Below are 20,739 nucleotides of genomic sequence, written 5' to 3' on the forward strand. Positions count from 1 at the left end.
GAAACCGGCAGACATAAAAAGACATGGCTACCCAAAGAGGAGCGTGTATGTGGTCACTGCATGACAGGGGAGGTAGAGACAGAGATGCACTTTCTCCTTTACTGTGATAAATATTCCTCACAAAGAGATTCATTATTCACAGAAATGACTACATATATTCCAAATTTTTACAAATTGAACCCAGAGGAAAAACTAAGAATACTCATGGGCGAAGGAGCAATGGCTCCTCTTGCAGCCAAATATGTATTTTCCTGCCATAGCCTGAGGGACACTGAATAATAACATCTGCATAGTAAACAGTAACTTACTTATTATTACTATTATTGTTATTACTATAATTATTGTTTACTGTAGACTGTTACCATTTTATTGTTATTATTTTTGTATTTAATTTTGTATTATTATTTACTACCATTTTATATTATTATTTGCTATCATTTATAATTTTGTTACAATGTATATTGTATACATTGTTGCTTTGGCAATATTGACACAATGTTTTTCATGCCAATAAAGCAGCTTGAATTTGAATTTGAATTTGGTAGGTGGAGGTGGAGAGAGAGAAAGAAAGAGAGAGGTAGGTGGAGGTGGAGAGAGAGAAAGAAAGAGAGAGAGAGGTAGGTGGAGAGAGAGAGGGGTAGGTGGAGAGAGAGAGAGGTAGGTGGAGAGAGAAAGAAAGAAAGAAAGAAAGAGAAAGAGGTAGGTAGAGGTGGAGAGAGAGAGAGGTAGGTGGAGAGAGAGAGAGGTAGGTGGAGAGAGAGAGAGGTAGGTGGAGAGAGAGAGAGGTAGGTGGAGAGAGAGAGAGGTAGGTGGAGAGAGAGAGAGGTAGGTGGAGAGAGAGAGAGGTAGGTGGAGAGAGAGAGAGGTAGGTGGAGAGAGAGAGAGGTAGGTGGAGAGAGAGAGAGGTAGGTGGAGAGAGAGAGAGGTAGGTGGAGAGAGAGAGAGGTAAGTGGAGAGAGAGAGAGGTAGGTGGAGAGAGAGAGGTGGTGGAGGTGGAGAGAGAAAGAAAGAGAGAGAGAGAGGTAGGTGGAGGTGGAGAGAGAGAAAGAAAGAGAGCGAGGTAGGTGGAGAGAGAGAAAGAAAGAGAGAGAGGTAGGTGGAGAGAGAGAAAGAAAGAGAGAGGTAGGTGGAGAGAGAGAAAGAAAGAGAGAGGTAGGTGGAGAGAGAGAAAGAAAGAAAGAGAGAGAGGTAGGTAGAGGTGGAGAGAGAGAAAGAGAGAGAGGTAGGTGGAGGTGGAGAGAGAGAAAGAAAGAGAGAGAGGTAGGTGGAGGTGGAGAGAGAGAGAGGTATGTGGAGGTGGAGAGAGAGAGGTAGGTGGAGGTGGAGAGAGAGAGGTAGGTGGAGGTGGAGAGAGAGAGGTAGGTGGAGGTGGAGAGAGAGAGGTAGGTGGAGGTGGATAGAGAGAGATAGGTGGAGGTGGAGAGAGAAAGGTAGGTGGAGAGAGAGAGCGAGAGGTAGGTGGAGAGAGAGAGCGAGAGGTAGGTGGAGAGAGAGAGAGGTAGGTGGAGAGAGAGAGAGGTAGGTGGAGAGAGAGAGAGGGAGGTAGGTGGAGAGAGAGAGAGGGAGGTAGGTAGAGAGAGAGAGGGAGGTAGGTGGAGAGAGAGAGAGGGAGGTAGGTGGAGAGAGAGAGGGAGGTAGGTGGAGGTGGAGAGAGAAAGAAAGGGAGAGAGAGGTAGGTGGAGAGAGAGAGAAAGAAAGAGAGAGAGAGAGGTAGGTGGAGAGAGAGAGGGGTAGGTGGAGAGAGAGAGGTAGGTGGAGAGAGAAAGAAAGAAAGAAAGAAGAGAGAGGTAGGTGGAGGTGGAGAGAGAGAGGTAGGTAGAGGTGGAGAGAGAGAGAGAGGTAGGTGGAGGTGGAGAGAGAGAAAGAAAGAATGAAAGAAAGAGAGAGGTAGGTGGAGGTGGAGAGAGTTAGGAGGAGGTGGAGAGAGAGAGAGAGGTAGGTGGAGGTGGAGAGAGAGAGAGGTAGGTGGAGAGAGAGAGAGGTAGGTGGAGAGAGAGAGAGGTAGGTGGAGGGAGAGAGAGGTAGGTGGAGGGAGAGAGAGGTAGGTGGAGGGAGAGAGAGGTAGGTGGAGGTGGAGAGGGAGAGGTACGTGGAGGTGGAGAGGGAGAGGTACGTGGAGGTGGAGAGGGAGAGGGAGAGAGGTAGGTGGAGGTGGAGAGGGAGAGAGGTAGGTGGAGGTGGAGAGAGGTAGGTGGAGGTGGAGAGAGGTAGGTGGAGGTGGAGAGAGAGAGAGGTAGGTGGAGAGAGAGAGAGGTAGGTGGAGGTGGAGAGAGGTAGGAGGAGGTGGAGAGAGAGAGAGAGAGAGAAGGGGAGAGCTCAAAGCATCTTAAAAGGCTGACACAGTAATGGTATAATACAGACACAGTCCAGAGTCTGCTGACAGATTTTTCAGGCAAATGTTTCGCTCCAAAAAACACAAAGAGGCTCTTAATTATGGGGCGGCGATCGTTCGGTATTTGTATTTCTATAAGGAGCGTGTCGTACGGTAAGGGGAACGGGGAGAAGGAGAGAAAGGAAGACGGAATCTTTGCGGAATCATCTCCAAGCCTACAATTCCACATGCCATGTTCGTCGGGAAGTAGCTCATTAAAAAACCCCAGGAGATACAGGCGCTAAGGAGGACAGCTAATGTCTATGAGTCTATTGTGTCGAACCACTGTGGTTTAGTTCACCTGCTATGCTCCTGTCAATGCCATAGTGTAGATGGCACCCCCTCTCTGTCCCTACACTACGGCCACGCTTAGCCACGTTCTGAACGCACCCGACAGACGGTAACACATTTCAACAGGCGAGGTGCGGCTAGAAAGGCAGTCCAAGGGTTTTAGACCTGTAGGCTGTAGCGTAAAAACCCTTTGGTTGCCGTCGAAAGCCCGAACTTGGCCCTACCTTCTGACTTCCAGCATGTCAATCACAATAGGCAAAGCCAGGGTTCTTCGGTCTCTCCGCAAACACACACGCAATCTGGATATAAAACGCACACAGACGCAACAGACACGTGTCAACACAGCGAGGTCAACTCAAGTATAACCCTTTCACAGAGGCAATCGTGTTTCCTCCCCAATGCCGTAGCCCTGCGATCTCTTTCCTCTCCCTACCTACCTGACAACTAACAGAGAGAGTGGAAACACGTTTTCGCTGTCGTCTCAATCTGATAATCAGAGCATCTCTTCAATTTGCATGACTCTTGTCAGGCACCCTGGCCTTTTGTCTTTCTGCATACGAACCACCCACCCACACTCTCCACTCAACTCCATCACTTACTGCCCCCCACCCAGCTCCAGCCTCTTCAGCCCCCCCAGAACCTGGCTCTCTAGCCCCTCACAGCCCCCACACCATGAGTGGCCAGGGAGTGGGTTACCCTCCCACGCAGGGCGGGGGATGGAAGACTTGTTCAAGCTCAAGTGGACCACCACACCGCCCAGTGCTAATGCACACAGTGAGTGGAACCTCTTCTCTCTCCCACCTATGGCCCAGCTCTCCATCCCTCTATCTCCGCCATCATTCCGTCTCTCGCACCCACCACTAACTAGTACCATGCCGGCACATCGCCATCTTTCTTTCAGTGTCTCTCTCTCTCTCTTGCTGCGTGTTCCACTAACTAAATCCTGACCATAAAGTCCACTAATAGACCTCTGAACCACGCCATCAAGTCTAACACCCATGCCACCACAAACTGAAAAAGTATCACTCCCCCACCACATCACAAGCGGCTTCCTTCCTCTTTCGGTAGAGGCTGAAACTAGCCCTGTCTCTGAGGTCTGTTAGCCACGATAACGCGACGGAGACGTTCTAGAGAGGTATAGGGGACACATAAAGCCCGTCTGCTCTCCAATTTAGACTGTCGATCGTCTTAAGGTCAGTGCTGGGGAAACCCACAGCTAAGGCCAGGGTGAGCGTAAACTGTTGACGAGCATTGCGGTCAGAACTGGTCGCGGGGACTGAGTGGAATGGAGAACATATGAATCTCAACGTAGACCTGCTGCTGTTGACGATACGGCGGTCAGAACTGATCGGGGGGACTGAGTGGAATGGAGAACATATGAATCTCAACGTAGACCTGCTGCTGTTGACGATACGGCGGTCAGAACTGATCGGGGGGACTGAGTGGAATGGAGAACATATGAATCTCAACGTAGACCTGCTGCTGTTGACGATACGGCGGTCAGAACTGATCGGGGGGACTGAGTGGAATGGAGAACATATGAATCTCAACGTAGACCTGCTGCTGTTGACGATACGGCGGTCAGAACTGATCGGGGGGACTGAGTGGAATGGAGAACATACGAATCTCAACGTAGACCTGCTGCTGTTGACGATACGGCGGAAATAAGTCGCAGGCTTCTCCTCTGTGATTCTTAATTGAGTGCGTTGTTTTGTACGTGTACCTTGTTAGAAAATGATAAAATAAACTCAACTTGACCCCCCCCCCCCCCCCCAAAAAAATAAAATAAAAATAAAGACTGATAGGGTCCGTCCCGAATGGCACCCTTTTCCCTATACAGCGCACTACTTCTCACTACGTAGGGAGAGGGGGGGGGGGGCATGTGTGACACAGCCGTAGTGTGTGGTCAGATCACTGAAGGGAGAAACTCTCTGAGGGGAAGTTCTATCTAAAACAAGACAATCCAAACACGGGTTCAGAGGGGCTGAAGTGAAACTGAAGTATTATCTGTGCTAGTGATCGAAACAGGATCCAGAACTAGATCTGACGGAGCGGTGAATCGTACGATCCCAGTGCGCGGTACAGCTGCCCTCAAGGGTCAAATATTGCCTGTACGGCAGGTAAGCAGCACACAGCGATTGGGTCTCGGGGTCTTTTGTGACGCCTTCAGGCCTGTTGGTTTTGTTAAACTCACTGCAAAAGGGTCAGCGCAGTGTGTGTGTGGGTGGATAGATGGATGTTGTCAGTGGTGCATGTCAGACAACACACACACACACACACACACACACACACCTGCTGTTTGTGGAGATAACACCAGATTGGGCTGGCTGTGAACAAGTGTTCCTATGCCAACTGTTGTTTTCTCACTATCATTACCAATGCGGCCTTCGTCATCATCACCGTCATCATCACCTCAACCTCCAGTTAAACCAGACAGGCTCTTCAGTGTAATGAGGAGAGGTGTTGTTGGGGCACTAAGAAGGGGTGTAGGGGCGAATAGCTTAATGAACAACCTACACAGCACTAAGGCTAATTGCTACCTCTTGAGCTGTGACTATTGTAAGAAGAGGCAACAACAGAGAGGAGAACAGAGCCCCACAGGAGGATTGACTTCCTGTGTCCAAACACAGCTGCAAAAACAGCTCCATCAAATACTATGAAACTAGGAGCAAGTGTCATAGAGAATCAAATCTATGAGACAGTGTTATGTGACACACACACACACACACACTTTTTCCCATAATGCCAGAGAGTATAACACCATCGTTTTGTCCAGGTTCAGTAACAGCGACTTAACAGGGAACATGTAACTAGCTATGAGTTCGCTACAGAGCGGGATCAACCCTGGCGATATCAATCACATAACTCACACGGCCTGGCATGTGGGCTGCTGCTCTCATTTACAGATACTGACTCACACAGCACACAGATGGACAGATGACGATGGAGTGAGAGATGGGGGGGAGGGGAGAGAGAGAGAGAAACAAAGAAAGAAAGAAAAATGGGAGAGACAGAGAGAGAAACAAAGAAAGAAAGAAAAATGGGAGAGACGGAGAGAGAGAGAGAGAGGTCTGCCTGCAGTTGTCCTCAGAGGTAACTACAGGGCCGAGAGGTCTCAAGTCATATTGTTAGTTAGAGCCGAGTCATAGACGAGTACACCCGTAATGGATTGTTGCATTCTACAGTAATAATAACGCTAATAACAAAAAAGAACATAGGCGTTCTGGAAAACAGGGGAAAGGTCAGAACATTGCTCTCTCTGAAACAGCCGTGGTTCTGGAAATATTTTGCATCTTTAGGTAAATTGGCAAGTAGAAACCGGATGGAGCTTCCGTACATTGGGTTATATGATGAGATGGTGTTAGCTGCCAGATTGGATACAAGCTCTCCTTCCTCAGAGATGCCAGTTGTTTGTGACGCAAGCAATGTACTGACACTGGCTATCTTGGCACACTGTTGCTCTTCCACTCTCTATATAGCTGAACATTTCTCCTAAACATCCTATATAAATACAGGGACCATCGTCAGCTCGACATATTAAAAGAAACACCGTTAACCGTGGAGCAATACTTAAATTGTTTGTGATCATTGAAATCTAGGAATCTTTGAAAAGGTAGAAAGACTACTCCCTAGGGTAGTGGTCAACAACCGGTCGATCTTGATGGTATTCCTAGTATTCCTGTAGAAAATCCAATGATAAAAGCGTTGCACTCCTTTTCTTTCCCGTCTTGCGCCGTTGGTGGTAGGTGCACTCGATTCAGTTGCCCTGGGCACCAGGCAGGCAAAGTGTTCCCATTTTGAACCATTTCCTACCCAGCGGAGCGGGAGATCAGTTGATAAAACGAGTGCGCCTACTGCGCTGGCCAATCGGATAGCTCAAATCACAGTGCCTACCTACAGCTTCCACGAACCCAGCCACAGCAAAGTTACTGTGATACTAGCCTATATAAGATTATATATATATATATATATATATATATATATATATATATTATATTATATATATTATTATATTATATAAGACCTTTTAAAACCATGACCAGAGAGACTGTCAAAGAATACATGGCATCGGTGCCAGTTGATTTTCACCATCAGGTGGAAGACGGTGTCCCCACTCACTGGTCAGTCTCATCTGCGGCTCTCTTCCTGCCGCCGCTGAGTCTTATGCCAAAACAACTGGGAACTCGGGAAGTCTCCAACTTCTGACTTCACTGCGGTCATCAAACTCAGAAACTTAGGCATCTTTCTACACTCTTAGGTGCTACGTAGAACCTTAAAGGGTTCTTCGGCTGTCCCCATTGGAGAACCATTTGAATAACCCTTTTTGGTTCCATGTAGAACCCTTTCAACAGAGTGTTCTACCTGGAACCAAAAGGGTTCTCCTATGGGGACAGCTGAAGAAGTCTTTTTTCTAAGAGTGTAGAGCTCGGATGTTCCATTTCGAAGTTCAGGGAGGTCATAACCTTGTTTAACCATAACCTTGTTTTTCCAGAGTTTTTCCAGAGTTCCCAGTTATATTGAAATCACCATGACCATCAGATGCAGGTACCATCAATCTATTTTATTATCAAAACTTGAGTTTTAAAATATAATATGGTCTCAGAAGAACAATATTGTTAGGCGGCATATAGCCAATACGCTGTGATAATGTATTAGGGCTACTGCCCAAACCTCATTCCTACAGAACTGGTTAGGTTAATGTAAAAATATATAAATATGTTTTTCTTTTCTATTTATCTGAGCCACTGCCCTAGGGAATCCTTTTTACATCAAACCCAAAAGAGTTCTACCTGGAACAAAAAGGGTTTTACCTGTGATGGGTTCTGACTTCTAAACTTGAAATGTTGTTCATTATCAGATCTCCTATTGAAATATTACATACCCTCGACTTCAGCGATGTCATTAACAAAATAGCCTCCAACACTCTACTCGGCAAACTGGATGTAGTCTATCACAGTGCCATCCGTTTTGCCACCAAAGCCCCATATACTACCCACCACTGCGACCTGTATGCGCTCGTTGGCTGGTCCTCGCTACATATTCGTCACCAGACCCACCGGCTCCAGGTCATCTATAAGTCTCTGCTAGGTAAAGCTCCACCTTATCTCAGCTCACTGGTCACGATAACACCCACCCGTAGCACGTGCTCCAGCAGGTATATTGCACTGGTCATCCCCAAAGCCAACACCTCCTTTGGCTGCCTTTCCTTCCAGTTTTCTGCTGCCAATGACTGGAATTAATTGCAAAAATCGCTGACGCTGGAGATTTATTTCCCTCACTAACTTTAAACATTAGCTATCTGAGCAGCTAACCGATCGCTGCAGCTTTACATAGCCCTTCTGTAAATAGCCCATCCAATCTACCTACCTCATCCCCATATTGTTTTGATTTACTTTTCTGCTCTTTTGCACACCAGTATTTCTACTTGGCATCATCATCTGCACATCTATCACTCCAGTGTTAATTTGCTAAATTGTAATTACTTTGCTACTATGGCCTGTTGATTGCCTCCTCACGCCATTTGCACACACTGTATATAGACGTTCTTTTATTTCTATTGTGTTATTGACTGTATGCTTGTTTATTCCATGTGTAACTCTGTGTTGTTGTTTGTGTCGCACTGCTTTGCTTTATCTTGGCCAGGTCGCAGTTGTAAATGAGAACTTGTTCTCAACTAGCCTACCTGGTTAAATAAAGTTGAAATAAAAAATATTGAGTAGCATAGTCTGGTTTCTAAACCGGAAGTTAATGGTTATCTGTAGGAGGAATGTATACGGTGCAGGCAATTAAGCTTGGAATGTACTTAGTAACGGAAAGGCAATCGCATGGTTGCCGGCACTGATAAGGGTAGAGAGATGTGGTTTAGTGAGGAATGGGGGCCGAGGTCAGTTCAGGTCACATTAAGGGAGAAGGAAGAGTTTATTGTCCGCATCACTTAACTTCTTGCCTAGCAATGAAGATGTAATGTTTAGAGAGAAGGAGGATACTCCACCCAAATTGGGGTATATATACTCCCACTGGTGGAACCATGTCCTTGTCTGTGCAGCTGTCCGACCCTTTGGGGGAATAAACTCGGTTTGAGCTTTACTAAGTGTTTTACTCTGTTTATTTAGAACGTAACACCTGGAACCAAAAAGAGCGATCATACGGGGTCAGCTGAAGATCACTTCTGGAACCCTTTTTCTATTGAGTGCAGTGTCTCCATTATGGGGACGGTAATCGTCTCACACAGAAGGCCCATTGTGTGGCCAGGATCCCCCTGCTGACCCCTTCCATTGTCATCCCAGCGGACAGTTACGTAACGCCACGCAGCGCAGCGCTCTAACTTGCACGGTGGGTGCACTGAAGCAAAGGTAGAGTAACATTTACACAGGGGAGGAGGAAGGAGATATACCCCTCATTACCTAAAGAGGCTACCAACTTCTGAGCGACGTCCTGGAGCAAATCCTCACAGAGAGAGAGGGGGACACAGAGACAGGGACACAGACGTGCACACATAAGCACTAATAAGGACAAGCAGCCCCCTAAAATGGACTGAGATATCTATATGGGTACGGATTTGATGTGACAGATTGAACAGCCGTACATCTCAGTTATTGGTAATAGGCAAGGGGTTGGGAACCTAATCAGCCCTCCCATACACACACTAGTCCACTCTCTTTCTCCCACACTGGAGCTAGCCTCCTCCAGGCAAGAGAGACCGGCTGCAAAACAAGATATGACACTCCTTTGAATTCACTCCCTGTTGTTTTCTTCCAAAAGGAATCATTGCACAATTGTCATTTCCAGGAATTCTCTGACACATACCACTTATTTCACCCAGAAAACAATCCCTATTGAGTAGCCCGTGTTTCAGGGCAAACCAAGCCATCTGCATCCCACAATCAGCACGGGGAATATATTATACGACAGTGTCTTGCATCCCAAACGGCACCCTATTTCCTATATAGTGCCCTACTTCTGACCAGAGTAAAGTAAAACACTAAATAGTGAATAGGGTGCCATTTGAAGCCAAGCTAGTGTTTCACACCAATTAAAACCATGGCCCAATAAAAATCACATAAAATCTGTTTCACCATTTCCCCAAAGGGAAGATTACATTTACACCCCATACTTACAACGATAGATATTACATCCAAACGAAACATGCTGTTCGGCTAATTCAGCATTAAGCGTACACTTGAGTTTGTACACACACGCGGCATGAGATGAATGGTGAGTAATGTACACTCGTTATCTGGTGATTTACGATGGTTTGAGTCCTTTAATGGCCCTGTGTTCTTTGGTATGGTGCTGAGGAAGATAGGGAATAGGGGGGAGGATTTGTGCGTGTGTGGGGGGGCTGAAAGCAGTTTAAGGCAGGGATCAAGCTAGATGAAGCCAATGTTTTTCTTGAGTGGAGGAGAACTATTCAGGCTCCATAACAGATTCATATACTCACTATATAGTTTAAACACATAAGGACACACACATACAGTATATACAATCACAAGCACACACACACACAGAATCCCTCTCACCTTTCCCTTTATTTATCCTATCCCTTTATTGTCGTCTATCATCTTTCTTTCTCCCTCCATGTCAAACTCTGTACTTCTATGAGTTGGTGTGTGGACTGGAGAGATCACTGTGTCTCCAAGCGGGACCCTGACCTGAGAACGGAGCTGGCGGTCTGTGAGGTGACAAGCCTGGAGAGTTTGAGGGGCCCGAGAGTTGGATCACGGGGCTCACATTCAACCCACTACATCTCTAATTAGGGAATTCTCCACAATGTAGAGAGACATATAAGATCCCCCACACGGCACAGAGATATAAGAACCCTCCTCAGCGCTCACACATCCAACAGCCTAGAGACCACACAAGGGTGAGGGGCGGTGGGAACAGGCAGACAATGGCAAGATGACACCAACAGCAATGGTCACTTCGAATCCTTAGGAAACTAGTATTTTTTTCTTACATAATTAGCTCAGAAAATCTCAAGCCTTATTAGAACTACTGGATATAAAGGCAACGTCAACTTACCAACATTACGACCAGGAGTAAGACTTTCCCGAAGCGGATCCTTTGTTCGCACCACTGCCTAGGACATTGGAGGGCCCAGAGGTCAACCCAAAAACTATGTCGCCGCAGAAGAGGTAGGCGGAGCGGACTCCTGGTCAGACTTCGAAGGCGTGCACACCACCCACCGCTTCCGAGTATATTACCCGCTAATGTCCAGTCGTTAGACAACAAGGTAGACGAAATTAGGGCAAGGGTTGCCTTCCAGAGAGACGTGAGAGATTGTAACATTCTCTGTTTCACGGAAACATGGCTCTCTCGGGATATGTTGTCGGAGTCGGAACAGCCACTGGGTTTCTTCATTAGTTGTGCCGAAAGAAATACACATCTCTCTGGGAAGAAGAAGGGCGGGGATGTATGCTTCATGATTAATGACTCATGGTGTAATCATAACAACATACAGGAACTCAAGCCCTTTTGTTCACATGACCTAGAATATCCCCCCTCAAGTAGATACCACGGCGGCCCTCAAGGAACTTCAATGGACTCTATGTAAACTGGAAACCATATATCCTGAGGCTGCATTTATTGTAGCTGGGAATTTTAACAAAGCAAATTTGAGAACTAGTATATTGCCCGCACTCGCGCGGGCAATATACTGGCAATATACTGGATCACTGCTACTCTAACTTCCGCTATGCATGCAAGGCCCTCCCCCGCTCTCCCTTCTGCAAATCCGACTACAACTTAATTTTACTCCTGCAGAAACTCAAACAGGATGTACCCGTGACAAGAACCATTCAACGCTGGTCTGACCAATCAGAACCCACACTTCAAGATTGTTTTGATCACGTGGACTGGGAAATGTTCCGGGCTTCCTCAAAGAATAATATTGATTCATACACTGATTCGCTGAGTGAGTTTATAAGGAAGTGCATTGGACATGTTGTACCCACTGTGACTATTATAACCTACCCTAACCAGAAACCGTGGATAGATGGCCACATTTAACCATGGAAATATTTTCGGGAATATGGCTAAATATAAACAGTGTAGTTATTCCCTCCACAAGGCAATCAAACAAGCGAAATGTCGGTATAGGGATGAAGTGGAGTCGCAATTCAACAGCTCAGACACGAGACGTATATGGCAGGGTCTACAGGCAATCACGGACTACAAAAAGAAAACAAGCCACGTCACGGACACCGACATCTTGCTTCCAGACGAACTAAACAACTTCTTTGCCTGCATTGAGGTGAATACAGTGCCACCAACGCAGCCCGCTTACCAAGGACTGTGCCCCCACCCCCTCCTTCTGTGTGGCCAATGTGAGTGAGACATTTAAACGTGTTAACCCTCGCAAGGCTTCTGGCCCAGACGGCATCCCTAGCTGGGTCCTGAGAGTATGCACAGACCAGCGCTCCCTATCCCAGACTGCTGTCCCCACATGCTACAAGATGGCCTCCATTGTTCCTGTACCCAAGGCGGCAAAGATATCTGAACTAAATGACTATCGCCCGTAGCACTCACTTCTGTCGTCATGAAGTGCTTTGAGAGACTAGTCAAGGATCATATCACCTCCACCTTACCTGCCACCCTAAACCCTCTTCAGTTTGCATACCGCCCCAACAGGTCCACAGACAATGCAATCACCATCACACAGAACACTGCCCTATCCCATCTGGACAAGAGGAATACCTATGTAAGAATGCTGTTCATTGACTACAGCTCAGCATTCAACACCATAGTACCCTCCAAGCTCATCATTAAGCTTGAGGCCCTGGGTCTCAAGCCGCCCTGTGCAATTGGGTCCTGGACTTCCTGATGGGCTGCCCCCAGGTGGTGAAGGTAGGAAACAACATCTTCACTTCGCTGATCCTCAACACTGGGACCCCACAAGGATGCGTGCTCAGCCCCCTCTTGTACTCCCTGTTCACCCATGACTGCGTGGCCAAGCATGCCTCTAACTCAATCATCAAGTTTGCAGACGAGACAACAGTAGTAGGCCTGATTACCAACAACGATGAGACAGCGTACAGGGAGGAGGTAAGAGCCCTCGGAGTCTGGTGTCAAGAAAACAACCTCTCACTCAACATCAACAAAACAAAGGAGATGATCGTGGACTTCAGGAAACAGCAGAGGGAGCACCCCCTATCCACATCTAAAGTTAAGTTCCTCAGCGTACACATCACGGACAAACTGAAACGGTCCATCCATACAGACAGTGTAGTGAAGAATGCGCAACAGTGCCTTTTCAACCTCAGGAGGCTGAAGAAATTTGGCTTGTCACCTAAAACCCACAAACTTTTACAATTGAGAGAATCCTGTCGGACCGTATCACCGCCTGGTACGGCAACTGCACCGCCCACAACCGCAAGGATCTCCAGAGGGTGGTGCGGTCTGCATAACGCATCTCCGGGGGCAAACTACCTGCCCTCCAGGACACCTACAGCACCAGATGTCACAGGAAGATCAAAAAGATCATCAAGGACAACAACCACCCAAGCGACTGCCTGTTCACCCCGCTATCATCCAGAAGGCGAGGTCAATACAGGTGCTTCAAAGCTGGGACTGAGAGACTGAAAAACACCTATCTCAAGGCCATCAGACTGTTAAAGAGCCACCCTTAACACGGAGAGGCTGCTGTCAACATACAGACTCTAACCATTGGCCACTTTAATAAATTGATCACTAGTCACTTTAAATAATGCCAATTTGTCTTTCTCTATAGCCTATTTGCATGTGAGGCCAGCAACAAATTAATTTCCTCATGATTTGAGAAGAGAGAGACACCTGAATCATGACAATGAGTTTCTTTGGAAAATTAAGGAACCTACACAGTGGGCCTCCAACGCCACCCAAAGGGCTAGAGAACAATGCGGGGTATGGTAGGTGGCCAGAAGATGAGTTTGATGAAGAGGATGGGGACACATATGAGGCGCCCCCCTGTGAGAGACCCGCGATGAAGGTTCCTTCCAGACATGTGGAGGAGAATGTCTATTTGGAGAGGACGTCAGAGCGGTCCAATCCTGTTCTCCCCAAAAGACAGGCAGCTGCACCACCAAGGTCAGCCAAGATGGCGCACATGGGCAAAGCATTGAAACAGCAGCCTCACCCTGAGGAGTTCTACATTGACCCCAACACCAAGAAACCGCCTGAGGTAGATAGGAAGGAGAAGCCAGAGAAGAAGTCTATTCCTAAGAAGTTTGCCTCTCCCCCACCACCTGCAGAGGAAGTCATTGGCAGCAGAGAACTGGAAGGAGAGGCGGCCAAAGGAAGAACTGATTTTGGGAGTGACCAGAGAGATACACCTGCTGGAGTGCGTGCTACAGATGTCTTCCTGTCCTTCATTAGGATCCAGGTAGACAGTGATGACCTGTATCTAGAGCCACAGCGGCTTGTCCCCCTGTTCCTCGTGGGCCCATGAGGATGCCCCTCCCACCCAAGACAGCAGCCCCCCATGCCCATAAAACCTCCAGTGCCCAGAGCCAAGTCTAGTTCTCTATTGGTCAATGAGGCAAAGACAGCTCCTCCCCTGATATCAGGCGCTCCATGTTCCCTGGCAAACTGGCCCCACCCACCCTGGGCATCAAATCCCCCCTCCCTGCATCACTAAAGGAACCCAAACCAATCCCTCCACCCCCTCCTGTTATACACTCTACTGCAGCAGTTTCTCCCCCTGGTATGAAGACCACCATGCAGGAGAAAGAGTGGTTCGCTGGAAACTGCAATAGAAAGACTGCCGAGGACTTCTTACTGCAGATCAACAAGGACGGGGCATTCCTGATACGTCACAGTTCAGCCCAGAACGCCCGTCAGCCCTACACACTGGCTGTCCTATATAGACAGAAGGTCTATAACATCCCCATCTGCTTTCCGGAAGAGACGCGCGGCTACGCCCTCGGAAAGGCGGGCAAGAAGAACGAGGAGTTTTTCTGTAGTCTCCAGGAGATCATCTCTCACCACAAGCTACAAGGGGTCTTCCAGGATTGCCCACAGTGTGGCCTGGGGAGGGGCGAGAGGGGTGGCTGGGTATTGGTGGTTGGAGAGATGGTGATTGACATGGGGAAGGTTACAGTGTAACACCTGCTAATCAGGCTTGGGGTGAACACGTTGTGGTGTGCCGACTCCTCAGTCAGCTATTCTGGAACACCATAACACACACACACACACCTACAGAGATTCTCTCTGTGATAGACTGAGATTGATGACAGAGTTCAAATGCTGTCAGATCCTTTCTGGGGGAGCTGTGATTGACTCACTGTGTCTGATGTTAAAGATGACCGATCTTGACAATACTGGTCCTGGCCTCAGAGATAACACTACTGTGCTGCTGTGATATGGTATTATAACGTGAATATCTCCAGATAGATAGTTATCACACTAGAAATCTCTCTCTCTCTCTCTGCATGACGTAACAATATATTGTCAAAGCTTACTTTGGCCATTTACAATATGAAAATAATAAGAATCAAAATGGTCAACGGGACAACAGTAACAACAATAACCAAGAGCCAAAATAACCATACATTGAACCATAACAACAAGCATACAGTAGAGGACATGTGCAGGTTGATTGGTCTCGCTCTCTCTCCCTCGTCCTGACAATCTCTTTGAAGTTCCCCCACTTTCAACTGAGATTTTGATTAAAAATAGTTCTGTCTCCGTCTTTTAATTCAAAAGGGCAGTCATTAGAATTCCACTAACACATCAAGTTCTGCAACTAGCTACCTTCTCTAAAATGAGCTACAGCTATTTAAAGCATGGACATCTATTGATTTGAGAGAGAGAGAGAGAGCGAGAGAGAGGAGAGAGGAGAGAGACAGTAGAGAGCAAGAGAATGAGAGAGAGAGAGAGAGAGAGAGAAGTGAAACAGTAGAGAGAGAAAGAGAGAGGAGTGAAATAGTGAGAAAGAGAATGAGAGAGAGCAAAAGAGAGAGAATAAAGAGAGAGAGGAGTAGAGAGAGAAGGAAAGTGGAGCTGTCAAAATATCACCAAGGGATCTGTGTTAAGAAAATGAATTGCAGTAAGGAAAGATAGAGAACTGTCTCTGACGTCCTTCCTTCTACTGCTACTTCAGGAGCCATCCTACCCTTGACACAGCGGTCTGTTGGAATAATTAACCGTGTGACGTGAGCCGTGGATAACACACACACACACACACACACACACACAGTGGATAAGGCCATTTCACATTAAGCTCTCATCAGCCATTAAATACCTTCAACCCCATGACATGTTGCCCTCTGCTATCTCAGCTGTTTGCAGATCCGCATTTCAAAACGGTATTCGATTTCGGGTGTTTGGCTCTCGCTCTCCTCTATGTATAGGTATCCCCTTTAACTTGACTCCCCGGGAAAGGTGACTGGACAGACATGGTGGGGTTGCTCTGTGAACTGAAGAGGATGGTGATGGTTTGGAGAAGTGGGAGGTGGTTTTGGTTTACCTGTCCCTTTGTTGCGGTCCACAAAGCAGTACTTGAGCTCGTACTCTCTCAGAATCTCATGGACCTCCTGCAGAGCGAGAGAGAGGGAGGAAGGGGTGTAGGGAGAGAGAGGGAGGAAGGGGTGTAGGGAGAGAGAGATGGGGTAGAAACAGAGAGAGGTGAGTTTAAACATGGGGGGGGGGGGATAAAAAGCAGGATTTTTTTGGAACAACCGAACACACTAACGTCTCGGTGTTTCCCGATGGGACACTTCGAGGCGTTTTCCCCCTTCAGAAATACTTTTCAGAAGTCTTTGATGGAAGGTTTCCCTATTGTAATCGTTCTCTTGTATTGGGGAATTAGATCAAACATATCCTCAAGTTGAACAGCTTTTTGGGTTCTTTATCAAGATCACGTAGTTTACACTCACAGGGGAGATACATTCCCCAAAAACATATGAATCAGAATATTAAGACACTAAATCAGACACCCTTCCGCCCGCACATTTAAAATGGTTCTATTTAAAAGACATTTAACAGAGGCTCCTATCCAGAGCGACATACAGTGAAAGCATACTGCCCACCAACCCATACATTATCTGACAGAGGAGAGGGCAGAGGTCAAAGTGCAGTGGTTACTGTAAACTTCCACACGAACCGTGGGGGTAGTGGTGCCTGCCTGCTGCCTGAGAGATGTATGGCTGGTCTCTGGGGAACTGTAAACATGACTTCGTTTTAAAAACGCGGCCTGGGGAGGTGCCGAGCAGAATGCAAGCGGGCAGGAGATGGACTGTTTTTAACATCAAAGAGGCGTATATTGTTTCACCTCCCTTTTCCGTTTCACTCAACGCTACCCTCTCTGCTCCAACACACACACCACGCTACGAGTCATCCTCTTATCGCGGAAGGCCACACACACCCACGCAGGGTCACTCCTAGCTAAAAAAAAAAAAAGAGCAGCTCTTATGGGATGTAAGAGGAAATCAAAGCACTTCAACCAGCCCGCTCTCTCTCCACTCCTCCTTCATCCCAGGGTACTGTACAGAGAGAGCAGAGCAACGTGTCCCGTAGGTAGATAGTCATCTATCGGACTCACCTCCCACACACACAATATGAGAGAGAGAGAGATGCAGAGAGCTGTACATCCTGCACAGCAGCCCATTGCTCTTCTCTCTCCCCCTCACCCTACCTACCTCTTTCTGTATGCTTTCTCGCCCATTCGCTCCTTTTAAGCCCAAGCGCACACAATGCTCACTACTGTGAGCGTCACTGTGTTTGTCTGTCCGGGGTGAGATCAAAACAGAGCCGTTCTATTTCCTCAAACTTGTATGTCTCGGCGCTCACAGATGGGTAAAGGCAGCGAGGCCGAACTAGCCTGCTGACAAAGCTCCATTAAGCCACTCTGAAGCCCCACATCCTCATCCTGTAGAACCCCGCTGAGACACTTTTAGAGCACTTTAGACATGCATGCTGTGTCAGACCATGCCGTACTGTTCTATGCTACTCTATTTCTACGCTGCTCCGCTCCGTACTGTGACGAGTGTTCCTGGCGTTTCTACACCTAAAAAGGTGGTGGCATTTTGAGCAAAGTCGGTTGGTTCCAAAGCATCAGCCTACCAGCCACCCACTCCAGTCCCTGCGGTGTGTCTCTCTGCTTTGGTTGTGACTCCTGTGTGTGTGTCCTGCTGTGCTGGCAGTGGTCTGACATTAAAGGGATACTTCAGGATTTTGGCAACGAGGCCCTTTGATCTACTTCCCCACAGTCAGATGAACTTCGTGGATGCCATTTGTATGTCTCTGCGTGCGGTTTAAAGGATGTCGCTAGCATGCTAGCGGATACCCATAGACGTCCAGTCATTGTTCTAATGCTAGTTAGCGTTGGCTCGCGAAACAACGCCTGACTTTCTTCATACGGGACACAGACACATAAAAATGGTATCCACAAGTTCCTCGGACTCTGGTGAAGTAGATAAAAAAGGGCCTCGTTGACAAAATACCAAAGTATTCCTGCAGCTACCCCTTTCCTGCAGTAAAAATACCAAAATTGCCCACTTGTGGCATCAGGTGTGGAATGTAATTTTTCATAATGAATAATAATTCATAAATCCTGTGTTTTTATGTCAACCGGTTTTGTTAGATTTCAGTCTTCGGTGATGTACACTACATGGCCAAAGAGTATGGGGACACCTGCTCGTCGAACATCTCATTCTAAAATCATGGGCATTAATGTAGCGTTGATCCCACCTTTGCTGCTATAACAGCCTCCACTCTTCTAGGAAGGCTTTCCACTAGATGTTGGAACATTGCTGCGGGGACTTGCTTCCATTCAGCCACAAGAGCATTAGTGAGGTCGGGCACTGGTGTTGGGCGATTAGGCCTGGCTTGTAGTCGGTGTTCCAATTCATCCCAAAGGTGTTTGATGATGTTTGAGCTCAGGGCGCTGCGCAGGCAAGTCAAGTTCTTCCTCACCGATCTCGACAAACCATTTTTGTATTGACCTCGCTTTGTGCACGGGGGAATTGTCATGCTGAAACAGGAAAAAGCCTTCCCTAAACTGTTGCCACAAAGTTAGAAGCACAGAATCGTCTAGAATGTCACTATGTTGTAGCGTTAAGATTTCCCTTCACCAGAACTAAGGGGCCTAGCCCGAACCATGAAAAACAGCCCCAGACCATTGTTCCTCCCCCACCAAACATTACAGTTAGCACTATGCATTCGGACAGGTAGCATTCTCCTGGCATCCGCCAAAACCAGAGTCGTCTGTCGGACTGCTCCAGTCCAATGGCGGCAAGCTTTACACCACTTCAACACGGGCTACTGCTAATGTGTCTATGGAGATTGCATGGCTGTGTGCTCGATTTTTATACACCTGTCAGCAATGGGTGTGGCTGAAATAGCCGAATCCACTCATTTGAGGGGGCGTCCACATACTTTGGACATGTAGTGTATATAAAGTGAAATATTGGGATGCACTGAAAATGGAATACATTTCAACTCTATATCTGACATGGTAGAGGTGTTTTCTTTTGTTTAAGCCATGTGTGTGATAACCATGTGTGTGAGGTATATACTTTTGTTTCAAAGTACATTTGTTTAAGACTACCAAGAAACGCTCTGTGTGACCCTGATTCAGCCCACTGCAGTACAAAGGTTAAATAGTACCGCGAGAACTTAACTCAGTTAACAAGAAACAGTGGTATTCATACATACGCTGTCTGTTTCTCTTACTGAGAGGGAAAGATACCTGAATGCATTCTAAATTGCACCCAATTAATACATAGTGCATTAATTCTGACCAGGGCCCAGCACCTACTTTTAAGCAGAGCCCTATATGAGCCCTGGTCAAAAGTAGTACACTATATAGGGAACCGGTTGCCATTTGGGACACAGCCTCTAATTCACTCTACCATACGAGGCACGGAGGGGAGCTGTCTAAACTCATCTCCATTCAGAGTGAGATATACTGTGTACAACACAGAGAGCATTTCTCTCTACATCTCCATCCGTCTTTCTTTTCCTCCTCTGCCTCCCCCTCTCCTCCTAATGCGTCTCCGTCCACAGAGGATAATGAGTCGAAAGCCCTTCCCGCACCCAATAATCAGAGATATGGATTAAGGCATGCTACACGTCAGGATTTGTTGTCTCTCTTGCGCACAATCCCAGTCATTCAAATGTAAATCGGCCTAGAAAATCATTTGAGGGGTGGTCTGGGCAGGCTGTGGACGACGGTTGGACAATTGTGCGCTGCCCCATGGGTCTCCCCGTCACGAACCCAGTATCTCTAGTGGCACAGCTAGCACTGTGATGCAGTGCCTTAGACCACTGCGCCACTCAGGAGGCCCTGCTCCGTTCATCTTTCCCTCGGTCTTGACTAGTCTCCCAGTACCTGCCGCTGAAAATCATCCCCGCAGCATGATGCTGCCACCACCATGCTTCACCGTAGGGATGGTGCCAGTTTTCCTCCAGACGTGGCACTTGGCATTCAGGCCAAAGAGTTCAATCTTGGTTTGATCAGACCAGAGAATCTTGTTTCACATGGTCTGAGAGTCTTTATGTGCCTTTTGGTGGGCTGTCATTTGCCTTTTCCTGAGGAGAGGCTTCCTTCTGGCCACTCTACCATAAAGGCCTGATTGGTGAAGTGCTGTAGAGATAGTTGTCCTTCTGGAAGGTTCTCCCATCTCCACAGAGGAACTCTAGAGCTCTGTCAGAGTGACCATCAGGTTCTTGGTCACCTCCCTGACCATGACCAAGGCCTTTCTCCCCCTATTGCTCAGTTTGGCCGAACAGCCAGCTATAGGAAGAGTCTTGGTGGTTCCAAACATCTTACAATTAAGAATGATGGAGGCCAGTGTGTTCTTGGGGACCATCAATAATGCAGAAATGTTTTTATTTTTAATAAATTAGCAAAAATTTCTTAAAACCTGTTTTCACTTTGTCCTTTTTGTGTAGGTTGCTGAGAAAAAAAAAAGATATTTAATCCATTTTAGAATAAGTGTCAAGGCTCAGGAGAAGACCCAGATGCAGACTGTTTAGAAATAACTCAAGTTTATTAGGGGGGAGCAGACAAATGACAGGTCAAGGGCAGGCAGAGGTCAGTAGTCCAGAGCAGAGTCCGAAAGTACAGAACGGCAGGCAGGCTCAGGGTCAGGGCAGGC

The 20,739-nt window shown here is 47.3% G+C and overlaps 2 protein-coding genes and 1 pseudogene across 5 annotated transcripts in view; 2 read left to right on the forward strand and 1 right to left on the reverse strand.

The window, feature by feature from the left end:
* Positions 1–20,739, reverse strand: part of LOC110521000 (ribonucleoprotein PTB-binding 2) — a 130,472-nt gene that overhangs the window by 99,690 nt on the left and 10,043 nt on the right. For all 4 annotated transcript variants that reach the window (XM_036968785.2, XM_036968784.2, XM_090232007.1 and 1 more), the window contains exon 2: positions 16,107–16,173. In XM_036968785.2, the coding sequence (XP_036824680.2) occupies positions 16,107–16,173 (67 nt within the window). The remainder of the gene's footprint in view (positions 1–16,106; positions 16,174–20,739) is intronic.
* LOC149984009 (uncharacterized) lies at positions 13,233–15,163 on the forward strand. The gene has a single exon (XM_090232008.1). It carries the CDS (start codon positions 13,461–13,463, stop codon positions 14,085–14,087), a length of 627 nt encoding a protein of 208 aa, XP_090088134.1. The 5' UTR covers positions 13,233–13,460; the 3' UTR covers positions 14,088–15,163.
* Positions 14,121–14,743, forward strand: LOC149984010 (uncharacterized; annotated as a pseudogene).

The sequence above is a fragment of the Oncorhynchus mykiss genome, chromosome 4, assembly GCF_057628025.1.
Source record: "Oncorhynchus mykiss isolate SJ-2025 chromosome 4, ASM5762802v1, whole genome shotgun sequence".
Classification (NCBI taxonomy): Eukaryota; Metazoa; Chordata; class Actinopteri; order Salmoniformes; family Salmonidae; genus Oncorhynchus; species Oncorhynchus mykiss.